The sequence below is a fragment of the Leptonychotes weddellii genome, chromosome 11 (assembly GCF_054177405.1).
Source record: "Leptonychotes weddellii isolate Sample4059 chromosome 11, ASM5417740v2, whole genome shotgun sequence".
Taxonomy (NCBI): Eukaryota; Metazoa; Chordata; class Mammalia; order Carnivora; family Phocidae; genus Leptonychotes; species Leptonychotes weddellii.
In genome coordinates this window covers 15082817-15105106 of record NC_138379.1, presented here as the reverse complement: position 1 = coordinate 15105106, position 22290 = coordinate 15082817, and the positions used below count along the sequence as shown (strand labels likewise).

The following is a 22290-nucleotide window of genomic DNA, read 5'->3' as shown; positions in this document are numbered from 1 at the left end:
TGTTTGTTCTTGTTTGTTTGTTTGTTTTGGCTTCTGCTGGGTGTTCCAAAGTTATCCTGGAGATAAATCACTTTTTAACATTAATTTCTCAGTATGAGGTTTCCGTACTCCAGACGTAGATTTTGTTTAAATCCCAAGCCTGTATGAGGGCTAGTCTCTGTTGGAAGCACCCCAACCCAAACTTAGGTTGAAAAAGATAAATGTTTTTTATTACCTGCATCTACGAGGGGATGACGTTCTGGACCACCTTTTCATGGAAGGATTCTGCCTTTGTGTGTATGTCCCACTTCTGGTTCCCTCACTTCCTGTGGCCAAAGCCGTTGTCCCTCTTCTGACATGGATGTCAAACCTGTGTGTCACTAAGCCCAAACTACCTCTGCCCTCCTCAGGGTTCCACAGTGCCAACCCTCCTGTGCGTTCAGCTCTCAATTGCGGTTTCTCTTCATTTTTGGTGCCTGGGACTTCCCATTTCCCCTGGCCTCAGCGATATATTTCAAAGGAGTTTTGTTATATTTTATCCTACGTTTCTGTGTCTTGTATAGCAAGAAACGTCCTCTGTTTCACCTCCCAAAATGTGTTGAATTCTTGTCCACTGTTACCTCCTTGCCTGTTCTTTTTGCCCTTGTCGGCTCATGCCTTTCCTTTTTCCAAGAGGAAGCAGAGATAAAACAGAGTAGACAAAGCATATGCCTTACTGGAATTCCAGAGAAGTTAAGAATGAAGAAATGACTACATTTTAGAGGTTGTTCTTTCCACGTTGTATCAACTTTAATGGTAGTGTTAGACTCCTGTCAGCTCAAAACCACACAAAAGCTTTGGTTTTCTTGGTCATACCCTTGTTGGTGTTTTGTGCTTAGATGCCATAAGCTGTAACTTAATCTTTTTCAAGAGTTTCTGTTTACCAAGCCGGTGAAGTCTTCCTCTATACCGTAGTGGCCAGCAAACATTTTTATGCCTGGGTGAGAGAATGAACCTCTCTTTCTAACTACCAGAATAGTTCAATGACAGGATAGTTAGATGAAATCATAAATTTGTGTTCCCTCTCGTGGGAAGTGGTAGTTTCAGCACCATTGACATTCTTGAACACTTTGGATTATAGATCAGCCTTATTTATTTGAATCAAATCACTGGTTTTTTTATTAAAGGATAACTTTTAAGAGTTTTCAGTATACTTATTAAGTAACAGATCCAGGGATGATGATTATGTGTTTAAAGACTATGTTCTAAAAATAATCCAAATCTTTTGAACTATCAAGCAGCTGAACCGTTCTTTTTAATATATCGAATAAAATAAAGCAATAAAATCATTGATGTGTTATTTTTGCCCCTACTTTATTGTATTCACCCACTTAATTGATTAGCAGTATCTTAAACTATCTTACCATGGATATATTTAGTGAAATTTATTACTTGCAGACTGGTACAACTCATGAATTATTAAAAGCATCAGCATATGGAACCCACTCTTTCCTCATTCCAAATTCTTTTAATATGGCTTACGTTGAGCCATTTAACTGGCTTCTCTCCATCCCACTGATGGAAGCTGCAGCCAGACGAGGGTTCTTCTAAATGATTGGCTTCCTTTCCAAGCAAGAGGAGGATGAAATGTCAACTTTTTCCTCTACTACCTGAAAAGCAATCAGTGGCAACCCTTCCTGCTCTTCTTGACAGTAGTTTGGCTTTACAGAAGAGGGTGGGCATTTAGCCAAATGCGCATTTCAGTGCTATATAAAGGAAAAATTTAAGTAGCTGAAACTCAGATAATAGGTGGAATTTTCAGAGAGGCATGCAGATGGTTTTAACCTGTGAGTCTTCAGTAAGCTAACAATAGCTCAGAAATTCCTGAACTGCACGTTTTAATCCCTTCTTTCCTGGTGATGAGTCGAGTGACTTGAGGTTACTGACAGAATCTCTCTCTTGCAGCAGTTTGCTCATCTGTAGGACTGGGTTTAGGGATAATAACAGCTTCAGAAGAATAGTGCAGCATAGTGACTGATTACCAATAACTAATCAAGACCACTGAAAAGGACATTTTGGAATCATACCTTGGGGTTCAAGACCATTTATTAACTTGACCTTGTGCTTTGAAATTTGTTATCCTTATCTGTGAAATGGGGCTTTTACTTACTTCACAAGATTATTATGAGATCTTAATGCTTTGTCACGTGGAAACAAACTTAGAATTTGATAGGTCTCTGGTGGGGAAAATTGAAATTCACAGGACAGTGGTTTTTGTTTTTGTTTCTGTACGCAGATAGGCTCCATTATGTATTTTCCATTGCTCAATACTTAAAACCCTAAGAGTTAACATTCTGTGAGCTCCATTCTTACAGATAAAGAAAGTGTGACTTACTTAAGATCCACCTCCCCATCATTCTATCTTAGAAAAGAGGAAGTGGAGTCTGAAGAAGATTCTCAGTCCATCATTCCATCTATTATAAGATATCGCCATATTTTCGCAAGTGTTTTTATCTTGCACACAAACTTGGCACCCCACTTAAATAGGAAACACAACAGCAAAGAGTTAGATTGACAGTGTGAATAGAGAAAGACTTCTGTCCCTGGCTTTATGATGGATTAGACATGCTAAATGACCTTCCCAACTAAACAGCTAGCATACTGAATGAAGTATTACAAAGCAGTTTTAGCCTGTTGCTAAGCTGGCAGGAAAGTGAGATATTTGTTGACTCACTAAACAGAGTGAAACTAGGTCCCCTGGTAAGTGAGTAAGAACCAGAGGCAGCTTTTGCTGTGGAGAGTTTCGCAGTTTGATGACCCGGAGCTTCTGCTGTGGAGAGTGGGACAAGGGAGCAGGCTGGAAAGCCTGTGGTCTCTGCCTGTTGGGGAATCTAAAAAGAGCGTCCTAGAGAAGCCAGGAAACTAAACCGCTATATTTTCAGTGAAAGGGTAAAGAGAAGTGGGTCTGTGGTGATCTTGCTGCTGAGAACTACGGTTCCAAGCCACCTTCACATGGTTTCTGGTCCAAATTCATACAATAGGTGTGGTCCAAGGAAACCTTCAGAGCATTTCATTAGAAGTGGCCCTGAATTGATAGGGAGCAGCAGAAGTAGACACAGACCCTCTCTTGAGTAATTTGTCTTCAATCTGGGTCTCAAATAATTCTTACAAATTAAGTATCTAAGGAAAATGAGCAGCTCACAGTTAGAACCCACAAGACCATAGAGAAGTAAGGCAATATCATGAATGAGAACCAGCAGAAACACACCTTCAAGGACTTTGATTATTGGATTAGGTTAGATTATTAGATTCAAAGAAATTGTTCAGATGCAGCCCAAAGAGAGGAAAATGAAGTGATGTGGAGAATGGAGGGACAAGGTCTAATCAGTTCCAGAAGGAGAAGAGAGGGAGAGAGTGGAAAGAGGCCCTTTGAAAATGCAATAGCTGAGAACTTTCCAGAACTGTTGAATGACACCAGACCTCAGATTCAGGAAGACCTAGAAACTACAAGCAGGATCATCATAATGAAACTGAGGTACACCAAAGAAAAAGAGAAGACCTTAAACTTATCTAGAAGAAAAGGGCACACTAATGGTAGAAATTACTTGCCCCATGCTCCTGTGACCCTGAGTTATGTCTCTGGCTTGGTTTCTTCCGATGTCAGCGAGTCCCAGTGCCTGTTACCCTGGTACACCCAGATGTGGTTAGACCCATTCCAGGTCCACCATATAGAAAACGTATTTATGAACCAATTAGTCTAAGTAAGTTATAGGAATTCTAAGCTGATAATTCACTCTCTCCCTTAGTTAAGTCTGTAGCACGAAGGGGATTTCTAGTCTTTGATTTTCTTCATCTTTCATGTGTCTGTTTAATGGGAAGTCAGTGAAATCTAGCCATCAGTGTTATCCTTGTTTTTGTGAACAATCCGTTCTTTTTTGTGGGTGGAATGAATTAAAGATATAACACAACGAGTAGACTTCAGACTTGTTGCCGAATCTTTTCTCCCTTGATCTAAGAGAGCCTGCTTGAAGACGGGCCTTGGGTCTGCGTGCTTCTCCAGTTTCCTAAGGCAGTGCATGCCCAGTGGAGTGTGTGCTGCCAGTAGTTAGGGCTGTAGAGGCTTAATGGTTAAGGTAACGTGGGCCACATTACTGATTGCCCTTTCAAATCTCCCAGTAACCATTAACATAAATATCATCTCACCATTTTGGACAGAGGACACCACCCTTATGCACGTTAGTAATATGATGCTAATGCTTAACCCTTTCCTGGCTTGGTTTGCTTCAGAGGCCCTGCCCCACATCCGTGGGTAGGGAGTCTGTTTGAACCTAGAGGAGAAATGGAAGGGTTAACTCCTTTTGGTTTTGCCCTTTGACCGCTTCAGGATGAGAGGCATGATGAAATACTTTTCAAAATCTTCAGTGGAAACACATCATGCATAATTGGAGCAAAAAAGAATAAATCAAAGCTTTTCCCCCCTTTTAGTCTGGTAATTCATAATTGAAACCACATTGAGGAAGGGGCTGATAACTTCAAAACAAGCAGGAAAACTGCCCTTTCTATCAAGGTAGGGATAGGTAAGGCTTCTCATTACCAGGGGCTCAAAAGCTTCTGTATAACAAGCCTCTCCTTACCTCCCTTCCTCTCTTCTCTGAATTCTCACTTTTCTGCTCAGGCAGATACCTTCAGTTAAATCATATGTGGGTTCACTCCAGGATGCTTAGTGCTCTTCTTGTCACTTGAATTTATACGTGGTGACATTTAAAAAAATCTCTGATATGATGAGTAATAGGAATTAAATTTTGAACCATCCTTCGGGGTTGATTTCTTCAGTCTGGAATTTGGTTGGTTTAGGTTGAAAGAGCCCTTTAGTTGGTAATGGAATGTGGTTTTCCTCACTCCTGATTTTATAATCCTCGAGTAGTTCCAGCAAGAACATTTCAGGATGCTTAGCAAAGGCCATTTGCTTCCACCTTCCTCCGCTCTCTGTATGGTAGGTAACCTTGGCTAGCATGGTTTTGGTTAGGCTCATATAGGGCTACCATGACCTTTTAACTAAAAAAAAAAAAAAAAGGCAAAATGAGATTGCAAGAAGGGTCCAGACAACTTTCTTTGTGTGAGATTGCCAAAGGCACACCTAGTTTGAGTTTGAATTTCTTTCTTGAAGGAGGAAACCCCTTTGCACTGGAAGTTGACTTTAGGCCCAGCCTCCCAGGGCCTTTCTTTCAGGCATCCTGAAACCCAAACCCATGACTTTCTCTCGCTGCTTAACCTGCTCACTGCTTGCTCATTCACCAGAGCTTTCCAGAATAAGCAATGTGAAAGAACTTTCCTAAAGCTGATACTGTGACCTGGCAGTTATCGTAGCTACTATGGATTACTTTTATGTGATTGCAATTTAACAATCTGGATTTCTTATTGAAGCTTCTATAATGAGTATCTGTTGTGGGAGTGAGAAGTGAAGTTTGGGAGGATGGGCGAGAGATGGACAAGGTATTTTGGCCAAATGCCAGAACTCCGTCAGAATGATACACACTTCTCCTCCCATCTTTGAGTGAACAGTTTTACTGGGTGGATTTGAAAGTGGTATTGGTAGCCAAGATTTGGACGGTGCAGCTGTAGTAAGTGGGTTTCACCTCTTTTTCAGGTTGCCAGTGCTGGGTGCCTGGTTTCATGCCCTATCTTACCACGATGGAGATCTAATCAGGCAACAGAGTTAATTGCCAGCATTGTTTGCCTTTTCCCTGGCAGAAGTCAGAGTCTTGAGTAAATTATGGAGGTTTAAATTTGCTTGATTTCCTGCAGAAAGTGGGGTCAAGAGGTCCCAGACTGTAGACACTCTCTTTGGTCAGCCAGCAGGGGGTCAGTTCTTAAAGGTATTTCAGAGGTGACTAAACGCTGTTTTTGAAATGTCCTTCTCCACTAAGTTTTTTTCTCTGGGGGTTAGTTTGTTGACCTTACCCCAGTGGAGTGGAGTGTCTGTCTGAAGGCACATACCCCAATTAAAGCTGCCTTTCTCCACGCTGTCACTGTGCTCCAAAGGCAAATGGGATTATGTTCGAGGAGGGAAAAAGCAATTGGCACAGAAGCCTAGTTGCAGATCAGCATTTCCTATTTCTGACCTTTTGAAATAGAACATAAAGGTAGCCATGTTCACTTAGCAGTAAAACAATACTCAGGAAAAGAAAGTTACGAAAGAACTCCACAGAAAGCTTACCGTGTGACTTACAAAGCCTTCCCCTTTCGTGCTGTGGCTAGGCCTGGCTGGCCAGTCCCTCTCACGTCCGCTCTCCTTCCTTTGCTCCCTGTCTTGTGAGCGTGTGTTAGCAAGGCTGCTCGCTCGGTTTGCTAGCACTCACCTGCTTGCCCTTGCCCACGACACAGTGGCCCCTCCTTATCTCCTCCAGGGAGGTCGAGGCTGCTGTGTAGACCTTTACGTTCCCCCAGGACTGGACTACCTTGTGTGAGTACTGGTTGTTTTCTTGGGCCGTCCTCCCCACCAGATGATGAGCATGTTGAGGGGGAAGGCCTGTGTTTGTCTTGGCATCTGTAAGACTCTTTCAGGCGAATAGTATGTGCTCAGGAAATGCAGACTGAGTAAATGAGCACCAGAAGCACGATTGGTAGGGATGATTGCTGAAGAATTGCTGATACCGGTGTTTTGTCAGGCAAGGAGGATACGAATGGGGAGAGCTGGACGTTTTTGTGTTTGGTTTAAACTGTAGTTCATGGAGCTCTGTGCTGAGTGCTCATTGCTTTTGTGCTGGATCTCATTTTGTCATCATCCCCTTAGGAGACAGGTACCATCATGGTTCCCATTTTACAGATGAGGACATTAATACAGAAGTAGCTTTACGCATCACAAAACTAGTACATGGCAGGGCCTAAATTCAAACTCTCTTCTGTTAAATATTCCCATCCTGCCCTTCAGAATAGTTAGCACACTAAGATTCTAGGTAAGTGCTTTAAAATGAATGAACTCAGTTGGCAATTGTGTTCAGAACTCATGAAGTATTTGAGTGTGCATCACCTGTTCACGTACATACAGAAAGAGGACAGAAAGAACATGACCTGGGTCATTTGGATTTAACTTACTCACTTTTAAACCAGGTTTTTATTGAGTAGTGCTAGGCGCTGGCTAGGTGCTAGCTGTTTGGACAGTTGTGGCTCTTGCTTTCATGGAACTTTCAAGATAAAATACAAAGATCAGGAAGGAAAAGAGGAAATTGTGAAAATAAAAACAGTCTATTTGGAGAGGAAGTAGAGGTAGAGAATCCAGATAAACTAGGACCTTAAATCATGATAAGGTCAACGTAGAGAGGAAGAAGGATTTCATTTAGACTTGTTGCTGGATTGCCACCCCACTTGTAGGAACCGTGGAAGGTAGAGCCCAGAGCAGTGATTACTCCCACAAGATCAGCCATTGGCTACCATTTATTGAATGTTTGTAGTGTGAGGTACTTTACATATGTCAACTGTTTACTTTTAGTAACAATCTCTGGTTGTTAAGAAATAATAATTAAGAAATGTTAATAATCAACATTATTAGACATTGTTACTATCATTTTTATTTCTCATACCTGCTAAAGTAGTAGTATTATCACAATTACGGAAACTGAGGTGCAAGAGAGGTTTAGTACTTTGCCCAGGTCACACAGCTGGTAAGTGAAAGAGCTGGATTCATGTTAAGGAGACATGATTCCCAAACTGACCCCGAACATGTCCACTCACTTTTTGAAGTCATTTGCCCCAACCCTGTCGGCATATCCTACAGTAAAGCACCAAGCCTGTGTCCTAGTAAATAGCTGCTCAGCAGCTTCTGTGTTACGTCTGTGTTCATCTCAACATCTGTATTTTATGGGGAAGTGTTGGTAAGATTTCAGACCTGGTTATGCTCTTTTGCCTGCTCTGTCTCCCCTTCATGCTGCCTTTTCTGCTTCCCCAATTTTCACGACCTATCTGGTATGCAAGTGAGTAGTGTGGAAAAACTGAGCACCAAGACAAGTTACTGTCTGCTTCCCACCCACCCATTCCTACCTCTCCTCCTCCCCTTCCACAGTCATCCGCTTCCCGAATGGAGCTGGCAAACGGGATGAGAACAGATCGGTCATCTTGCCAGAGACTCTGGTTCCTTCTCCTGGCAGTGCCTTGAAATCAGAGCTGTGATGCCCTTCAGGGGGTGCCTCCGTTTAAATTCCGAGGGATTCGTTTTCCAAAACCAAGCTTCGCATCTCTCAGGGAACTTTCCTCTCCTTTTAATGTCATACAGGCGTTCAAGTGTGTTGGCATTCCCCACTTCTCCCCAAGAACAGACCCCATTTTGTTGGAGTTTTAATAGTTTTTCCTTCAGTGTTAGAGGTGTATTTACCTTTTTTAATTTATGTGTTTCCTTTGTGTCAGTGTTATATATTCGGTGTGTTTTAGTCCGTGTACCTTCTGAAATCATAGTGTTTGGGGCGGGCTCTTGCTTATTATATGGCCCACATGTGATTGTGAAGGGTAAAGAACTTCCAGTGTTTTTGTCTCAGAGAAGGGTTAGAAGTAATAAACTCTGGCGTTCCCCACAGCTCCAGTTTCCAGAGTCTATAAAATGATGATGCGTACCTCGGACTCAGAGTCAGAGGGCGTGAGGATGGGCCATGGGCCTCCACCATCCGGTGTTCGGAAGCCAGACCTTGAACATCATAACATCATTCATTCTTCCTTTCTTCCTTTCTTTTTTTGACTGATAAAGCAAATTATTAGGCATCATTTACTATTTTTAACCCTACGGTTTGATCATCTGTAAAACAAGGATAACTGTATTTGGCCTGGGAGTTGTTGTAAGGCTCAGAAGAGATATTACATGTACAGCCTGGTGCCTGACACTTAGTAAGTGCTCAGTAAAGCTTTCACACACATTACAGTACCTCAAAAACTCTGTTTTTGTGTCTTTTTCATTTAAAGTGGTGTTTTCAAGCATAAGAGAGTACTGTGTTGGGAGGAGTAAATGGGTGGGCTGGGATGGTAATGGCGGAGAGAACGAGCACCTTCGGGATTAACTGACTGAAACACAGGGCTACTTATTGACCTCGTTTCCGTAAAGGTCAGGAAGATATAAATAAGCTTTGAGGTAGAAAACTAAAAGGGGTTCCTACCAATGTGATGAGCTGCTAGGGTACCAGTGCTAAAATCTAGGTACGTTCCTGAGACTGCAACTTAAAGTCAAAGCGTGAGGTCATGGAAAAACAGAGTCAGCCTTTCTTATTGTGTCTCCTGGCTGTGAAATCTAATTATGGCCTGTTGTGGACATTTTGGCTTTAATATCCTGATTACATTAGGACTCCTGGAATCCCATTCAGTCTCTTTGAGTTCCCATCCCATGTGTATTCCATGTGTTTGTGTACATTTCCTGTCCCACACTGTTACATCTGGCAGACAGCTGCTGTCCTCTCCGTGGTGATGGGTGTCCATCAGTGATAAGGGTGAGGCTGGTGGGGGCCCTGGGACTACCAGAGGATGGGAGGGTGAGCGGCCAGAAGAGCAGTGGGACATTTCATGTCCAGCCAGCTTCTGGAGAGACGAAGTTCGGTCCTGGCCTTTTCACGTAATAACATACAAACGTGCAGGTAGTTAATGCCACTGAAGTGTATACTTAAAAGTGGCTAGAATGCAGGTTTCATGTTATATTTTACCACAGTTTTAAAAAATTTACGTAATATACCCAAAACCATTTTCTGCTTTAAGTGAGTAGTTTGTATATTATATGCATTGTATCTCAAAAAAGCTGTTTAAAAATATAAAAATGTTTTAACAATCTTATTATCAGTACAAAAATATTTTTGCTTGTATCACTGCATTGGAATTTACTTAATATTTTAACGGTAGCAAAGAAATGGAATTTCCTTCATGACTTTTTAAACCCGATTTTGAGAAAATTTCGAACTTAGAAGTTGCAAGAACGTACCGTGAACTCACGCCTAGAACTCATCGCCTGGATTTATGCATTTTATATATTCACACTCTTTATTCCCAGTGTCAGAAGTGATGTGCTTTGATAGGTTTTATTTTATTTTGCTTTTTGCCTTTTTTTTTTTTTTTTCAGATTCAGTGTGCGAATTACTTATTGGGCCCTTTCCATCTGAAAATTCATGTCTCTTCTATCTTATGTCCCAAGAATTTATTTAATTTCTTTGATAGTCTTGTTTCTTCTATATTCTGTTTTCTTTTTCAGGAACCTCCTATTAGGTGGATGTTGGACCTCTTGGATTTTGTCATCTTTTCTGAGCTGTTTTTCATCTTTACCTTTTTGTTCACTAGACTGGAATATGTTACCTTTTTCTTTTAATCCTGCTTTTTTTTTTTTTTTTTAAAGTTAAGCTATCCTATTTTTTATGTCCAAGAGTTCTTTCCTGTTCTTTGATAGATCTTTTTAAATAAAAAGTTTATTCTTATTTCATGGATGAAGAATTCTCTTCCTGAGGATATAATTTGTTGTTGATGTTGTTTTAATTTCCTTCTGCTGCTTCTGTTGTCTCTGTTTCGTCTGAGTTCCTGCTTTTCTATTTGTTCGTTTGGTTTCTGTCATTATGCTGACGATGTTCTTGAAATGTCTGTGATTCTAGGATCTGTTCATGATTACCAGGGAAGCACTGAAAACCTGGTTGGAAAGCAGCTCTGGGTGTGAGGGCAAGCCTCCTGCCCGGAGGGCGTCACAGTCAGATGGCAGAGGGGCAAGCTAGCCACATGGCTGCCAGTGTTTGGGGACTTGGAGGGGAAGAAGGCTGGGTGGCTCATCATTCCCAGTATAGACTTTGCCCTGCATTTTCCTCTCTGCTGTGGCGATGTTTCCACGCCTAGAGCTTCAGTTCCCCGGAGAATAGACCTCCGTCCTGCAGGGGTGGACAACAAGAGGAGTTTTCTGGCTGACTGGCTGAATGAAGGGGAGGTTTGTAGATCTGGGTCTCTTTGCTCCTTATACATATTTTTAACCAGTCTTCCTGTTTTCAACCCTGCCCCTCCTCTTACCCCATAGGATTCTCGCTGAGCTTATTTCCAAGCCTTTGTGGGGTTCTGTGGTTTGGACTTGTTGGCTTTGTTGGCCCCCTCTGTGTGGTTACTTAGCTTTCTCCCTCATTCTCCCGCTCCCGCACTTCTCTGGTCCCTCCCAGTGTTTCTGAAGCCTGTCGATACTGCTCATCCACTGTGGTGTCTTCTCTCATTTCACTGTCATTGTCCATTTGTGTTTTGTATCTACTGTCATTCGAGTGGGCTTGAGGAGAGAATGGAGATCAGTGTACGTGTTTAATCTGCTCTGTTTAACTAGAAATCTCTTCTCACTTACAAAAATTCTCTGCTCCTGTTTCAGTGGCCTTCATAGCTCAAGTTAATTAAAGAGAGTCAATACAAATTTTGGGGAAGGGAAGACTTTGAATAGTTGCTTTAGCTCTTGGGTTGGTCATGGTGAAAGTCACCAAATCTCCCATGTTCTAGTTTATTGACAACGTTGGAAAAGAGATCGGCCCCATTGTTACTAGATCCTTCGCTGACCCACATTACTCTGTTGCCTTGCAGAAATGGAGCAGTGTGAGCAACCCACTCTTCCTCCCGCTGATCCCACCACAGTCACAAGGTTTCACCGCCATCGTCCTCACCTACGACCGAGTGGAGAGCCTCTTCCGGGTCATCACTGAGGTGTCCAAGGTGCCCAGTCTATCCAAGCTGCTAGTTGTCTGGAATAATCAGAATAAAAATCCTCCAGAAGGTAAGAAGAGTGGGAAAATGGTGTGTTCAGGAAAGGCCTGGTTTGGATTTTAGCGCAACTCTCAGCTGGATCGATTTTGGATGGCCAGATTATTTGCGTCCTTAGGTTTAAATGAGTTGTCCTGCTTTGTCAACAACAGTGCCATTTCTGAGGCAGCATGACCCCAGTTTTCTCAGTCATCTCATTCTTGTTCTGGGGTGGCCCACTTAACTCCAAGCCCATGGCATGCACTATAGCCCCAAGTGTTTGGGAGCTTAGGAATCAGTGGGATCAAAGGCCAGCAGCCTTGGGAAAACAGATCTCAGCTTCCCTCAGCCATCACAGCTGATTTGTTTACATGAAAACTCAGTTTAAAAGGCATTAGTTTTCTCCTTCCTTATCTGGGCTCTGATACTGCACTTTTCTTCAGGAAGAAAAAAAAAAAAAGGATGGCTTCACTTTCAGTTGGGAAAGCCAGCAGAGCATGCCCTCTTCAGGCTTCGAATCAGTTCCTTAAAGTGAGCGCTCACTCAGGTTCCCATTGGTTCCTTCGTAATCGCTTTGTCTCTTGCCTTGCGCCCCCGCCCCCCCCATAAGCTGCTGGCTGGCGCTGGCAGCGAGGGTTGAGGACTGTTTGATTAATTGGATTTGTGTTTCATTCAAGACGCAGAGAGTATGTTCCACCTGCATTTAGTTTCTCATTCAGTCTGTCTATTACTGATCCTAATCCCAGGGACTTCAAAGCTCCTGCCCTTTATAGCCTATTAAAGCCAGGAAGTTTCTGATGGATTAGAGCAAGGAATGAGTTTGAAGTTTGTCATGTGCACCACTATCCCCGATAAGGGCTAGTTTATTGCCTGACAGTAGTATCTGCACTTTTTTAGGACTATTCCCTTTTAATTGGTAATACTGAAGTCAGGACAGTCAGCCTCGGAAACTGCCAGTAGTAGATCTCTGGGCTGGAAGAAGAACGTTTTCTGTCTGTTAGGCAAAGCAGAATTTGCCCCAAGAAAATTCTTTAGTTCCTCTTGAGACATTTAAGAAATCTTCCTTAGTGAGATTTTTGTTCTCTGAGAGGATCATACGCTTTCTCTCTATTTAGGGGAGCCATAGTTTAAGTAAACAAAACGGCTACTTTAAACGAAGGCCTTGTTTTATGCTCCAGAGAGCAGTGCTTTTTCTTATTAACTGTCTCTTTATGCCAAGTTTGTTTTCCTCCCAACGTCTAGTTCTCTGGATTTTTGTCTGTTTGTTTGTTTCATTTATTTGACTCTCAGAAAAGGAGAAAGAAAGGGGTGGAATGAAAGGGCAGAGATAAATAAACAGGAGCTGTGCGGGGAGGGCCACGGAGAGGTGCCACGGAGAGGGCCACGGCCGGTGCCTTGCCCAGAGGGAAGTGGATCGGACGGTTGGGCGCTGCTCGTTAGTCTCTCACTTAAAAAGGATGAATCACGTTGTGAGAAGGAAGGCCGTGTATCCCTCCTCGGATCTGGAGTAGCCCACTGCGTGGCGCCGCATTCACACTCGTGCATTTGTTCCCGCGCCCAGAGGCCACCAGCTTTCAGAGGGAGCCCGTCAGCACCCCACCCGCCCAGAGAGGCACAGCTCAATGCAAAAGACTCCTCTCCTTCCTTATGAACCCTGGCTAGCCGCTTTGGGCTTCAGGTGAATGATTTATTGGGACTTGGAGTCACTTCTTTGGGGCAGGTACCATCAAGGACAGTGAGAAGGAAGGTATCGTTTTCTGCTGTCTTGGTCAAAGTGCTGACACTGGGGTGACAGGAGGCACGAGCATGAACCTCGGTTTTGGAGCTAGATGTTCAGGTTTAGTTTTTGGTAGACCCTGCTAAAATGTAGTGGTTAATTCTATGACCAGAAGCTTAGTTTATTTTTGAAATATTTTGGCTCTAGGGAGGAAAGCGAGCCCTCAACTGACGAGGCCCCAGTTTTGACACGTTTAGAGACTGAACCAGCTTTTTTTTTCTAGCAGTGGTTTTGAGGTCTCAGCTCAGGCTCTGGCGATGTGGTTGTTTGGGGGGAGCATGAACCATGTTTAGACCTCTGTGGGGTGTTTGTTCAGTTGGTAAATGGGGCTGTCGGCTCTGGCCCTCATGCCAGCAAAGCCGCCTGAATCTGTATGTATGGCATTAGTAGTATATATATTTTTTAAAAAAGTAAGTCCAAGGCTTTGAAATATTAGAGGCAAAAGTGATGTTTTTCACTTTCTCTACATTTGCTAAAATAAATATTGTGGTGAACGTGTCTGCTGCTGGGAGGGTTAATGCAGGCAGAAATCCTCCCCCTCCCCCCCCCGCCTTCTTTTTTTTCACTCTCCAACCAAATACTTTTTTCTTTTTGGTTACATTTAAGTCTAAATTGCTGGGTTTGAAGTTTAAGTAAATACTTAGACTAGGCAATAGAAATTTCCAGTGAGCTTTCGTCACATTGGTTTTGAGCTCTTTCAGAAAAAAAAAAAGGCAAGCCACTGCCTTCCTCCTCCCCAACTCTTCAATTTCCAAACTTGATGGATATAGAGGTTGTTTGGCTTGGCCCCTGGCCTCCCTGTGAAGGAAGCTATTACACTGTATAGCTCAGATAGGTTTAACTCAGGCTTCTGGTTTAGCTGATTTCAGTGTTAAATTTGAATTGACCTCAGGAGCTCCCTGGCTTCAGATTGTGACTTTCATAGTTGTTAGCAGGCAGGAGGGGACGGGCCGAGTGTGTCAGGACGGTCATCCCAGAGGAGGCAACAGAGAAGTAGAAGCCACAGACTCCCTGCTTTCGAGCCGAATTCAGGAACTGTGGGGAATTAAGGTCATGCGGACCCGCTGTACACCAAGCAGCCTGAGCATTCCTCAAGTGAGCTCAAGGTTGGTATGGAGATAATCTGACCATTTATTTTATTGATCTGTGGTTGTGTTTGTGACAGTGATTGCCAGGATGGGCTTGGGGTCATCTTTAGTCAACCTCACCGTTTTATAGTACCTTTGCCAAGTTGGAGGAAAAATTCTCTTTGCTCACATCTTTCTTGGCATCCAACGTGGAGAAAACCGTTAATCAATACCCATTTTTAAAAAATCCTTAACACAAGGAGTTCTTTTTCTCCTTCAAGCTAGACTAAAGTTCCTGACTGTGAAGTTATCAGGTCACCTGGCTCAGCTGTTTGTTTTTCATAAACTCAGCAATGTGTTTAAAAAACTCCTGTTTTTCAGACTACTTTGTGTGAATGGAAGGTGACATTTTTATTTTGCCAGCCACAGGTTCACAGGATGAGACATAAGGTACAAGGCCATGCTGTTTTACTTTGAACTCATTTAGAATTTAGAGTTTCACTAGAATTTAGAAGGAGTAAGGAAAAAAGAGACCCCATTTGGCCTTAGCAATGGAATTAGAGCCTAAAGTTCTCTCGCTATGAATTGTGTCCTTCTGCATCGTAAGGGGCTACCTCACAGCCTTCTGTCTACACCTTTTCAGGCTGTCAGGAGAGAAGTGAGGTCCGTAAGACTTTACAAGAACCCATTTATGAAGATGAAAATAATACGATGTTTTTATAGCCATGTATTATATATCTTTTAAATCCCAGGAATAGGAACTGTGTTAAGTGCTTTACATATATTATCTCGTCCTTCTGACAGACCTGCAAGGAAGCTGTTCTTACTCCCATTTTATAAAACTGAAGCTCAGATTAGTTGTGTAATTTGCCTGAATCACAAAACTGCAAGTGGCAGAGCCCGAAATGAACACAGGTCTCCAGGGATCCAAAGCTCGTGCCCCTTGCACGAAGGCCCCCTGTATCCACTTAGATTGCCATTTAGCAGGAGGAAAATCATGCTTTGTCTGTTCTCTGATTTGGGATTATGTAGAAGAACTAGGTTCTTTCTTGTCAGGGACTCAAAGAGAGACAGGAAAGTAAATCTGTTCTTTTGAAAATACTAATGGAAAGGGGGGAAAAAAGTTCTTTTTTCTCACCCATATTTTTCTTTCCCACCTCATGCTTCTGTCCTAATTTTTTTAAACAGTCAACATCCCATATCAGAACTACCTGCTTTAGGGCAGGGAGTAATTATAATGCTTATTTTTGATTTCTGCCCTCCACAGAAGGAATGCTGAAGCCTGAGAGAATGGTAGTTCCCTTTCTTGGAGTCCTATTTTATTTGAAAATGTGAAAACAAAAAACTGGGAATTCTCTTTAGAGGCCTGTCTTGTGGTGACGATGGTACATAGACAGCTGACCGTTGAGGTGGAGACTGCTTTTGCCCTGGCTGACTTTCAGCTACCCAGGCCTAACTCAGAACAGGGAAGGACAATCCCATGTCCATCTTCACCCCATGTCATCCTCTTTGGCCTTCATCATTCCCTAAAACCTCTCCATCAAAGACTTTACAAGGCAAGGGCAAGTTAGTTGTCTGTGGATATTGATCGTCTCAAGTAATTCTTTGGATATATAGGTGATGAATGTGGAAAGCCCTCTGTGGGTGGAACATGCTGTACCCACTCGCCAAGTGAAAATCCAAATCCCATCCAGGGTAGAGGAATGTTCATACTTAACCAAAGTGGCTAGCCTATTTTCTGTGCATATTGCAAAAAGAGGAGCTGTTTGTTACTTTGTGAGATTAAAAAAAGGTTCTGTGTTCTTTTGTTTTATTTGTGTGTTCCATTGTCTCCATTCTAGAGGGTTATTGGTAGGGATCCTGTTGACCTAAAAGTAAATATGGAAGGTGCAAGCTGGGGGCATGCTGCTGGATCGTCAGAGTAATGTGCCAGATCTAACATGTCCCACTTTGCCTCCCTTAACCCTAAGGTTCGGAAGAAGTCCTTTGATTCTGTAAATAGACACAGACGTTCAAAGGAAGGCCCCGCTGACATTTAGCGGATGTCTCCCGTGTGCGAGGCGCTATGCTGCTAAGTGCATTCATGTTCAACCTCACAGTCAGCCATGGGAAGATAGTGTTATTATTCTGTCTTCATAGTTGAAGAAACAGGTTGAAAATGATTGACTTGTTCAAGAGCCCATGGCTAGTAAGGAGTACACCTGGGATTCAAAACTCTTCCTAAAGACTGTTCTATGTCATATGACTGCCTCATGAAATCCTGGACCTCAGAGGCATCTTGTTTGGTCTCTCAGATGATGTCAAGTAGAAATCTGACCTAAGTTAGTACATTTCAAGTAAAAGCACACATTGTATTGCTAAAGGCATTTCATTATTTCGTTTTATCTCAGTTTTTCCATCAGAAGATTCTTTTTTAAAATTTATTTATCTATTTATTTTTAAAGATTTATTTATTTGAGAGAGAGCATGCGCACGAGCAGGGGTGAGGGGCAGAGGGAGAGGGAGAGAGAGAATCCTTAAGCAGACTCCCTGCTGAGCACGGAGCCAAAGGTGGGGCTTGATCCCATGACCCTGAGGTCAAGACCTGAGCCAAAACCAAGAGTCAGACGCTCGACAGACTGAGCCACCCCGGTGCCCCACTTTATTTATTTTAAGTTATTTCTACACCCAGTGTGGGGCTCGAACTCATGATCCTGAGATTAAGAGTCGCATGCTCCTCTGACTGAGCCAGCCAGGCATCCCTCCATCAGAAGAGTCTTACCTATTTTGAGTCTAAATTAGTTGCCTGTAACTTTTCACCCAGCCATTGGTCATGCTTCTGACTTTAGAGGTCATAGAGAGTAATTCCTCTTTCATCTGATAGCCCTCCTGATAGCCCTGTGTATTAGTCAAGGCCTAGGTAGGAGACAGAAACCACACTGTAACTTGAACAGGAAAAGTTTATTATAAAGAATGATTAGTAATAGGTGATTGGTGACTAAGGGGTAAAAACTTTAAAGATAGCAGGAAATAAATTTGGGAGAACCCCTTCCCCAGCTAGCTCTGAGATTCAGGCCTTGTTGGACAGGATGTGACTGTAGCCCACTGCACAGTGAGGTTTACGGAGGTGCCACAGGCCAAGTCTGGCAAACAAGAAACCTCCCGTTCCCCTTCAGTATGCACAGAATTCAACAGGAAGTGACCCGGGGTGTGTTCTTGAACTTGCTGGGAAATGGAGGGCTTCAGTGGAGCTCCCTGGGAACCACCCATGGGGAGGACCTCAGCTGAGTTCCTCTTGGCAGTGTCTGCAGAACCTGTTGCAAAGCTGTCGTGGGGGGTACCACTTAAGCTTGAGGGAGAGAAGTGCCCCTGCCTGCCTATCTTCTGGTCAAGTACGGAAGGAGCAACAAGTTAAAGAGGTATGCGCGAACCAGCAAGAAAAGCCCCCTTCCTTCCAAAGTGTCCCTCTAGCACTCTCTACCGACAAAGCCTAACATCAAGCTGGTTGGCAGAGGTGAAATGTTCACAGGATCTAGTTCCAGTATGAGAAACAGGGCAGTGAAGGGTGAAATTGAAGCTGAGAGGCAATACATTGACAACTGGCACCGCTAGTCTCTTTAAACATTCGGTGGAAATCCTGGATTCAAGTGCCTGTACTGTCCTTGGAACGCCTCCCAGAGTCTTTTCCAGCTTGTTGGAACTTTCCCCATCTTATGATACCCAAATCTGAACACAAAGCCTTTCAAAATGTGGTCCAGGGAGCCCTGGACATCCATGAGAACCTTTCAGGGGGTCTGTGAGGTTGAAATTATTTTCATAGTAATACCAAGTCACCTCCATTCCCCACTCTTTGTTTTTCACAAGGGGACAGAGGAGTTTTCCAGAGGCTACATGACATGGGATAAATGGCTAGTGGGATGTGTGCTTATGTATTCTTCGGTTTTAAAATTTCCTCAGTTTTAATCTCTCACACAAACCGTGTGTGTGTCCCACAGAAAGCTTCTTTGGGGTTCTCAACAATTTTTAAGAGCATACAGAAATCCTGACACCACAAAGTTGGAGAACTGGTGGTCTAGTAGATGGAGTTATAACCTCTTGCATTTTAGATCTTACATTCATGTTTCATAAGGATTTGGACAGTAGATTTATGCCAAGGGTTTTTTTAATCTGGAAGAGGGAGTAGGAAGCCAACGAGAATAAGGATGATTGTTGGAGAACATGTTGAGCTTCATTATTTTGTCCCAGATCTAGAGAAGCATGAGGTTTTCATACTGCAGTAGATGGTACATGTTCTGTTTGGTCTTTGATGCTAAACAGACTTAGATTCAATCACTTGCCTTATCATTTAGGAGCTCTGTAAAATTATGTAATTTTACATACTGCCAAATTATGTAATCTCCCTGAGCCTTGTAACTACTGCTTTGTGAGTAATTTCTGCCCCAGGGGGTTGTCAGGAAGATTGGATAACATTACATTTACAAAGTGTGTGGCATATATTAGTTGCTTAGTAAACGTGTCCCCCCTGCCCCGCTTATTCTTAGAAGACAGTGAGAGGGACTTGCTGACGCCCCATAAGTAACATGGGACACAGGTCTTCACTGTCTCAAGTCCTGTGCCCATCCACTTATTCCAAAGCTGTTTATTGATTATGTGCTTCTGAGCCAGGGATGAAACTATAATTAACTACTGTTATTGATTAAAAGGCAGTGGCCCCTAGGATCATTTCTTCGGTGTTCAGTTCAGTCCTTCTTCCCAAACATGCTTCTTTTGGAGTTGACCAATTTTTTAGGCTCTGTGTTTATTTAAGACTGACTGTCTTCCTTAATTATAGGGCCTCCACTTACGCAGGCTTCTTCCAGGATCCTGCTGGTGTCCCAACAGTGTGCCCCACGGACACGCTGTACAATATACAAAAGGAAGATATTTCATCTGCAGGCCGTACCGACAGCCTTTTCCCTTCTGACTCTCCCTTGCTATACTTCTCTTCAGTATGGTGACTTTGGAGTGGCCACAGGCATTTGGGGCTTCAAGATTCACGCGAACTAGATTTTTCCACAATTACACGATGGGCTTTTTGGAAGCAGTCTGATACCTAGCTTTCCTGTTGTCACTTGACAAATGTTGTGTGAAGAACAAAGTACCCTCTGTAAAGAACCCTGAGGTCTATGGATAAGGGTACTGTACCAAAGAGGTACTAATTTCATGCTGGGCTAAATGCAACATTTTAAAATAAGGAACCTGCGGTTGAATTGCTTCAATCATTTCAAAGTAGAATGGGAAAAAATGTAAGGCAAGTCATGGGTTGGTGTTTCTTCAGTATACTAGAAAATCCCACAAAATTGGACCTAGAAACTTGATATTTACTCTGTAAATTGTTCATGATGAGAAACCAAACCCAGTGAATCAGACGGAAGGGGCTGTCGAAGGGATAGTGTGCTAAGTTAAGAAACCCATGTCGTTCAGGGAAACCGTTTTTGCGGGGTGGATTTGAGCAGCTTTGGTATCTGTTTGCGATTGCATGGTGGAGGTCGGCACACTGGGGCGAACATCTAGAACACATGCTTTGTATTTGCCAGCAGAGCAGAGGCATGTCTTGAGCTGGGGTGTACCTCACTGAAGGTAGTCTGGGGAGGTGGCAGAGTTCTGATATTAAACCACGGGCCTGAGAATGAGACAGTGCAGACTCCATCCCTCCTCTTGTGATCTTGGGCAAGTCCTTTTGGCTTCTCTGTCTCTCAGTTGTGAGTTGAAGCCATTTGTACATTCTGGTTAAGACAGTATTGAGAATTAGAAGTGTCGCAAGGACTTGGAGAGGATAGAAATACTTGAAGTTTTTATAACCACGCATTTGTAAGAACTCGCCCTTGAACAGTTGTACGTGTAGCTTTAATGGGAGCCGCGGAAGTGAGTGCCATCTCATTTGTGATGTGGTGCTTTTACCACTTTATCTCCTCACAGAAATTAGGAGAGTAATACATGCCTGTTTTTCCCGCCCCAGATTCTCTCTGGCCCAAGATCCGGGTTCCATTAAAAGTTGTGAGGACTGCTGAAAACAAGCTGAGTAACCGTTTCTTCCCGTATGACGAAATCGAGACGGAGGCTGTCCTGGCTATCGATGACGATATCATCATGCTGACCTCTGACGAGCTGCAGTTTGGTTATGAGGTAAGGAGGTTTCAGACGGTCTGTTTACATATTTGGTATTTCTTGCCTAGTGTTGCTTGTCTTTCCTGATGAAGAGTATTCTATTTCATTCGCTAAAGTCATAATTTCTAAATCCCAGTAGAGCCTAAAAGCGGTGCATAGGAGCGTGGGTTATGAAGCTGTTCTTTAAAACTTTGGGGAAACCCTATTCCAGAATGACAACTGTGCCCTCCACTAGTTTTGAGAACTCCCAAGGAGAGTCCCAGGGGATATTTTCAAAAGCGCATCAATAGCATGTAACGAGCACTTAATTGATGTCTCCTTGAAGAGGGCTTCCCCTGACTCGAGCAGCTGGGCACGGCAACGATAAAAATGTCAGTAAGCGAAGATGCTGGCGACGCTGACAAACAGAAAGCAGACCCTGTTGATGGCTTTCTTTCTGAGGTTTAAGTAGAGAGGTTGGCTGCCTGTCTTTAGGGAGAAACATTCTCTCTCACCGTTCATTCAGTGCGGCTGATGGATTAGGCTGGGTTCAAGGGTTAAGTATGGAGACCAGTAAAGGTCTCCCCAGGGGAAAGTGCCAGAGCCAAGGCTCGGTGAAAAGCAATGGGAATTGATGAGCTCTGTCAGGGAGGATGTGCGGGAGATGCATGACGGCGGCGGGCAGAGGCTTGCGGCTGCGGGGGCGTGCCGGCGGCATCGGACCCAAGCAAAACGGAGAGCATGCGTCACTTAGCCGCAGCCGGCACGGGGAGAGCGGTGAGAGCTGCCCCCTGCGCTCGTCGGGCCCGTCAGACAGAGGCAGCCATCTTCTCTAGCTGACTCAGTTTGCTGAATCGGAGGTTCTAAGAAATCATGAAATGGTATTATATGAGGCCATCTGGTACTCAGATTTTATTAAGTGAATACGTGTTGTATATTCTATATTTACTATAGAAATTTATTTTCTGGGGCATCTGGGTGGCTCAGTTGGTCGAGCATCCAACTCTTGGTTTCGGCTCAGGTCATGATCTCAGGGTCGTGGGATTGAGCCCTAAGTTGGGCTCCGTGCTCGGTGGGGAGCCTGCTGGAGATTCTCTCCCTCTCCCTTTGCCCCTCCCCCCGTGCTCTTGCTTACTCTCTCTCTCTCTCTCAAATAAATAATCTTAAAAAAAAAAGAGAGAGAGAGAGAAATTTATTTTCTAACCCTTAAACTAAAAGTGGATTTTAAGGCGAAGAAATAGGAATCCCCCTAACCATCACCACCACCAAAAATTAAAAGCTCAAGTTTTCGTGGGTTTGTTTGTTTGGGTTGTTTTGTTTTGTTTTAATATAGCTCCATTTGAGTGGAAAAGAAATTGTCGTGAATGAGGCTGACGTGTGACACCCTTGGCCTGTATAGTTACTGGCCACGAAGAGCGTGAGAGTGGCTAATAAAATATGTATCATCTTTTTGGGTTTTCGTGAGAGTGGCTAATAAAATATGTATCATCTTTTTGGGTTTATTCTCATTCACAGAGATGTCTTTTACATGATCACATCTAGAGTATTGGATGATTTTTAGCACACTACCATTCCCATTTTTTAAAAAAGCAAGTTACCTCCTTGTTTCTCTAGCCAACTCATGGCAAAAAAACCCAGTTTTTCTGCCAGTATTTCCTCTGTTGCATATAGTGG

General features: G+C 43.3%; 1 protein-coding gene across 3 annotated transcripts in view; it reads left to right on the top strand.

Moving 5' to 3' along the window:
* The window catches only part of EXT2 (exostosin glycosyltransferase 2), a 133625-nt gene that overhangs the window by 81935 nt on the left and 29400 nt on the right, over positions 1-22290 (top strand). For all 3 annotated transcript variants that reach the window (XM_081798285.1, XM_081798286.1, XM_081798284.1), the window contains 2 exons: positions 11512-11701; positions 20489-20655. In XM_081798285.1, the coding sequence (XP_081654411.1) occupies positions 11512-11701; positions 20489-20655 (357 nt within the window). The remainder of the gene's footprint in view (positions 1-11511; positions 11702-20488; positions 20656-22290) is intronic.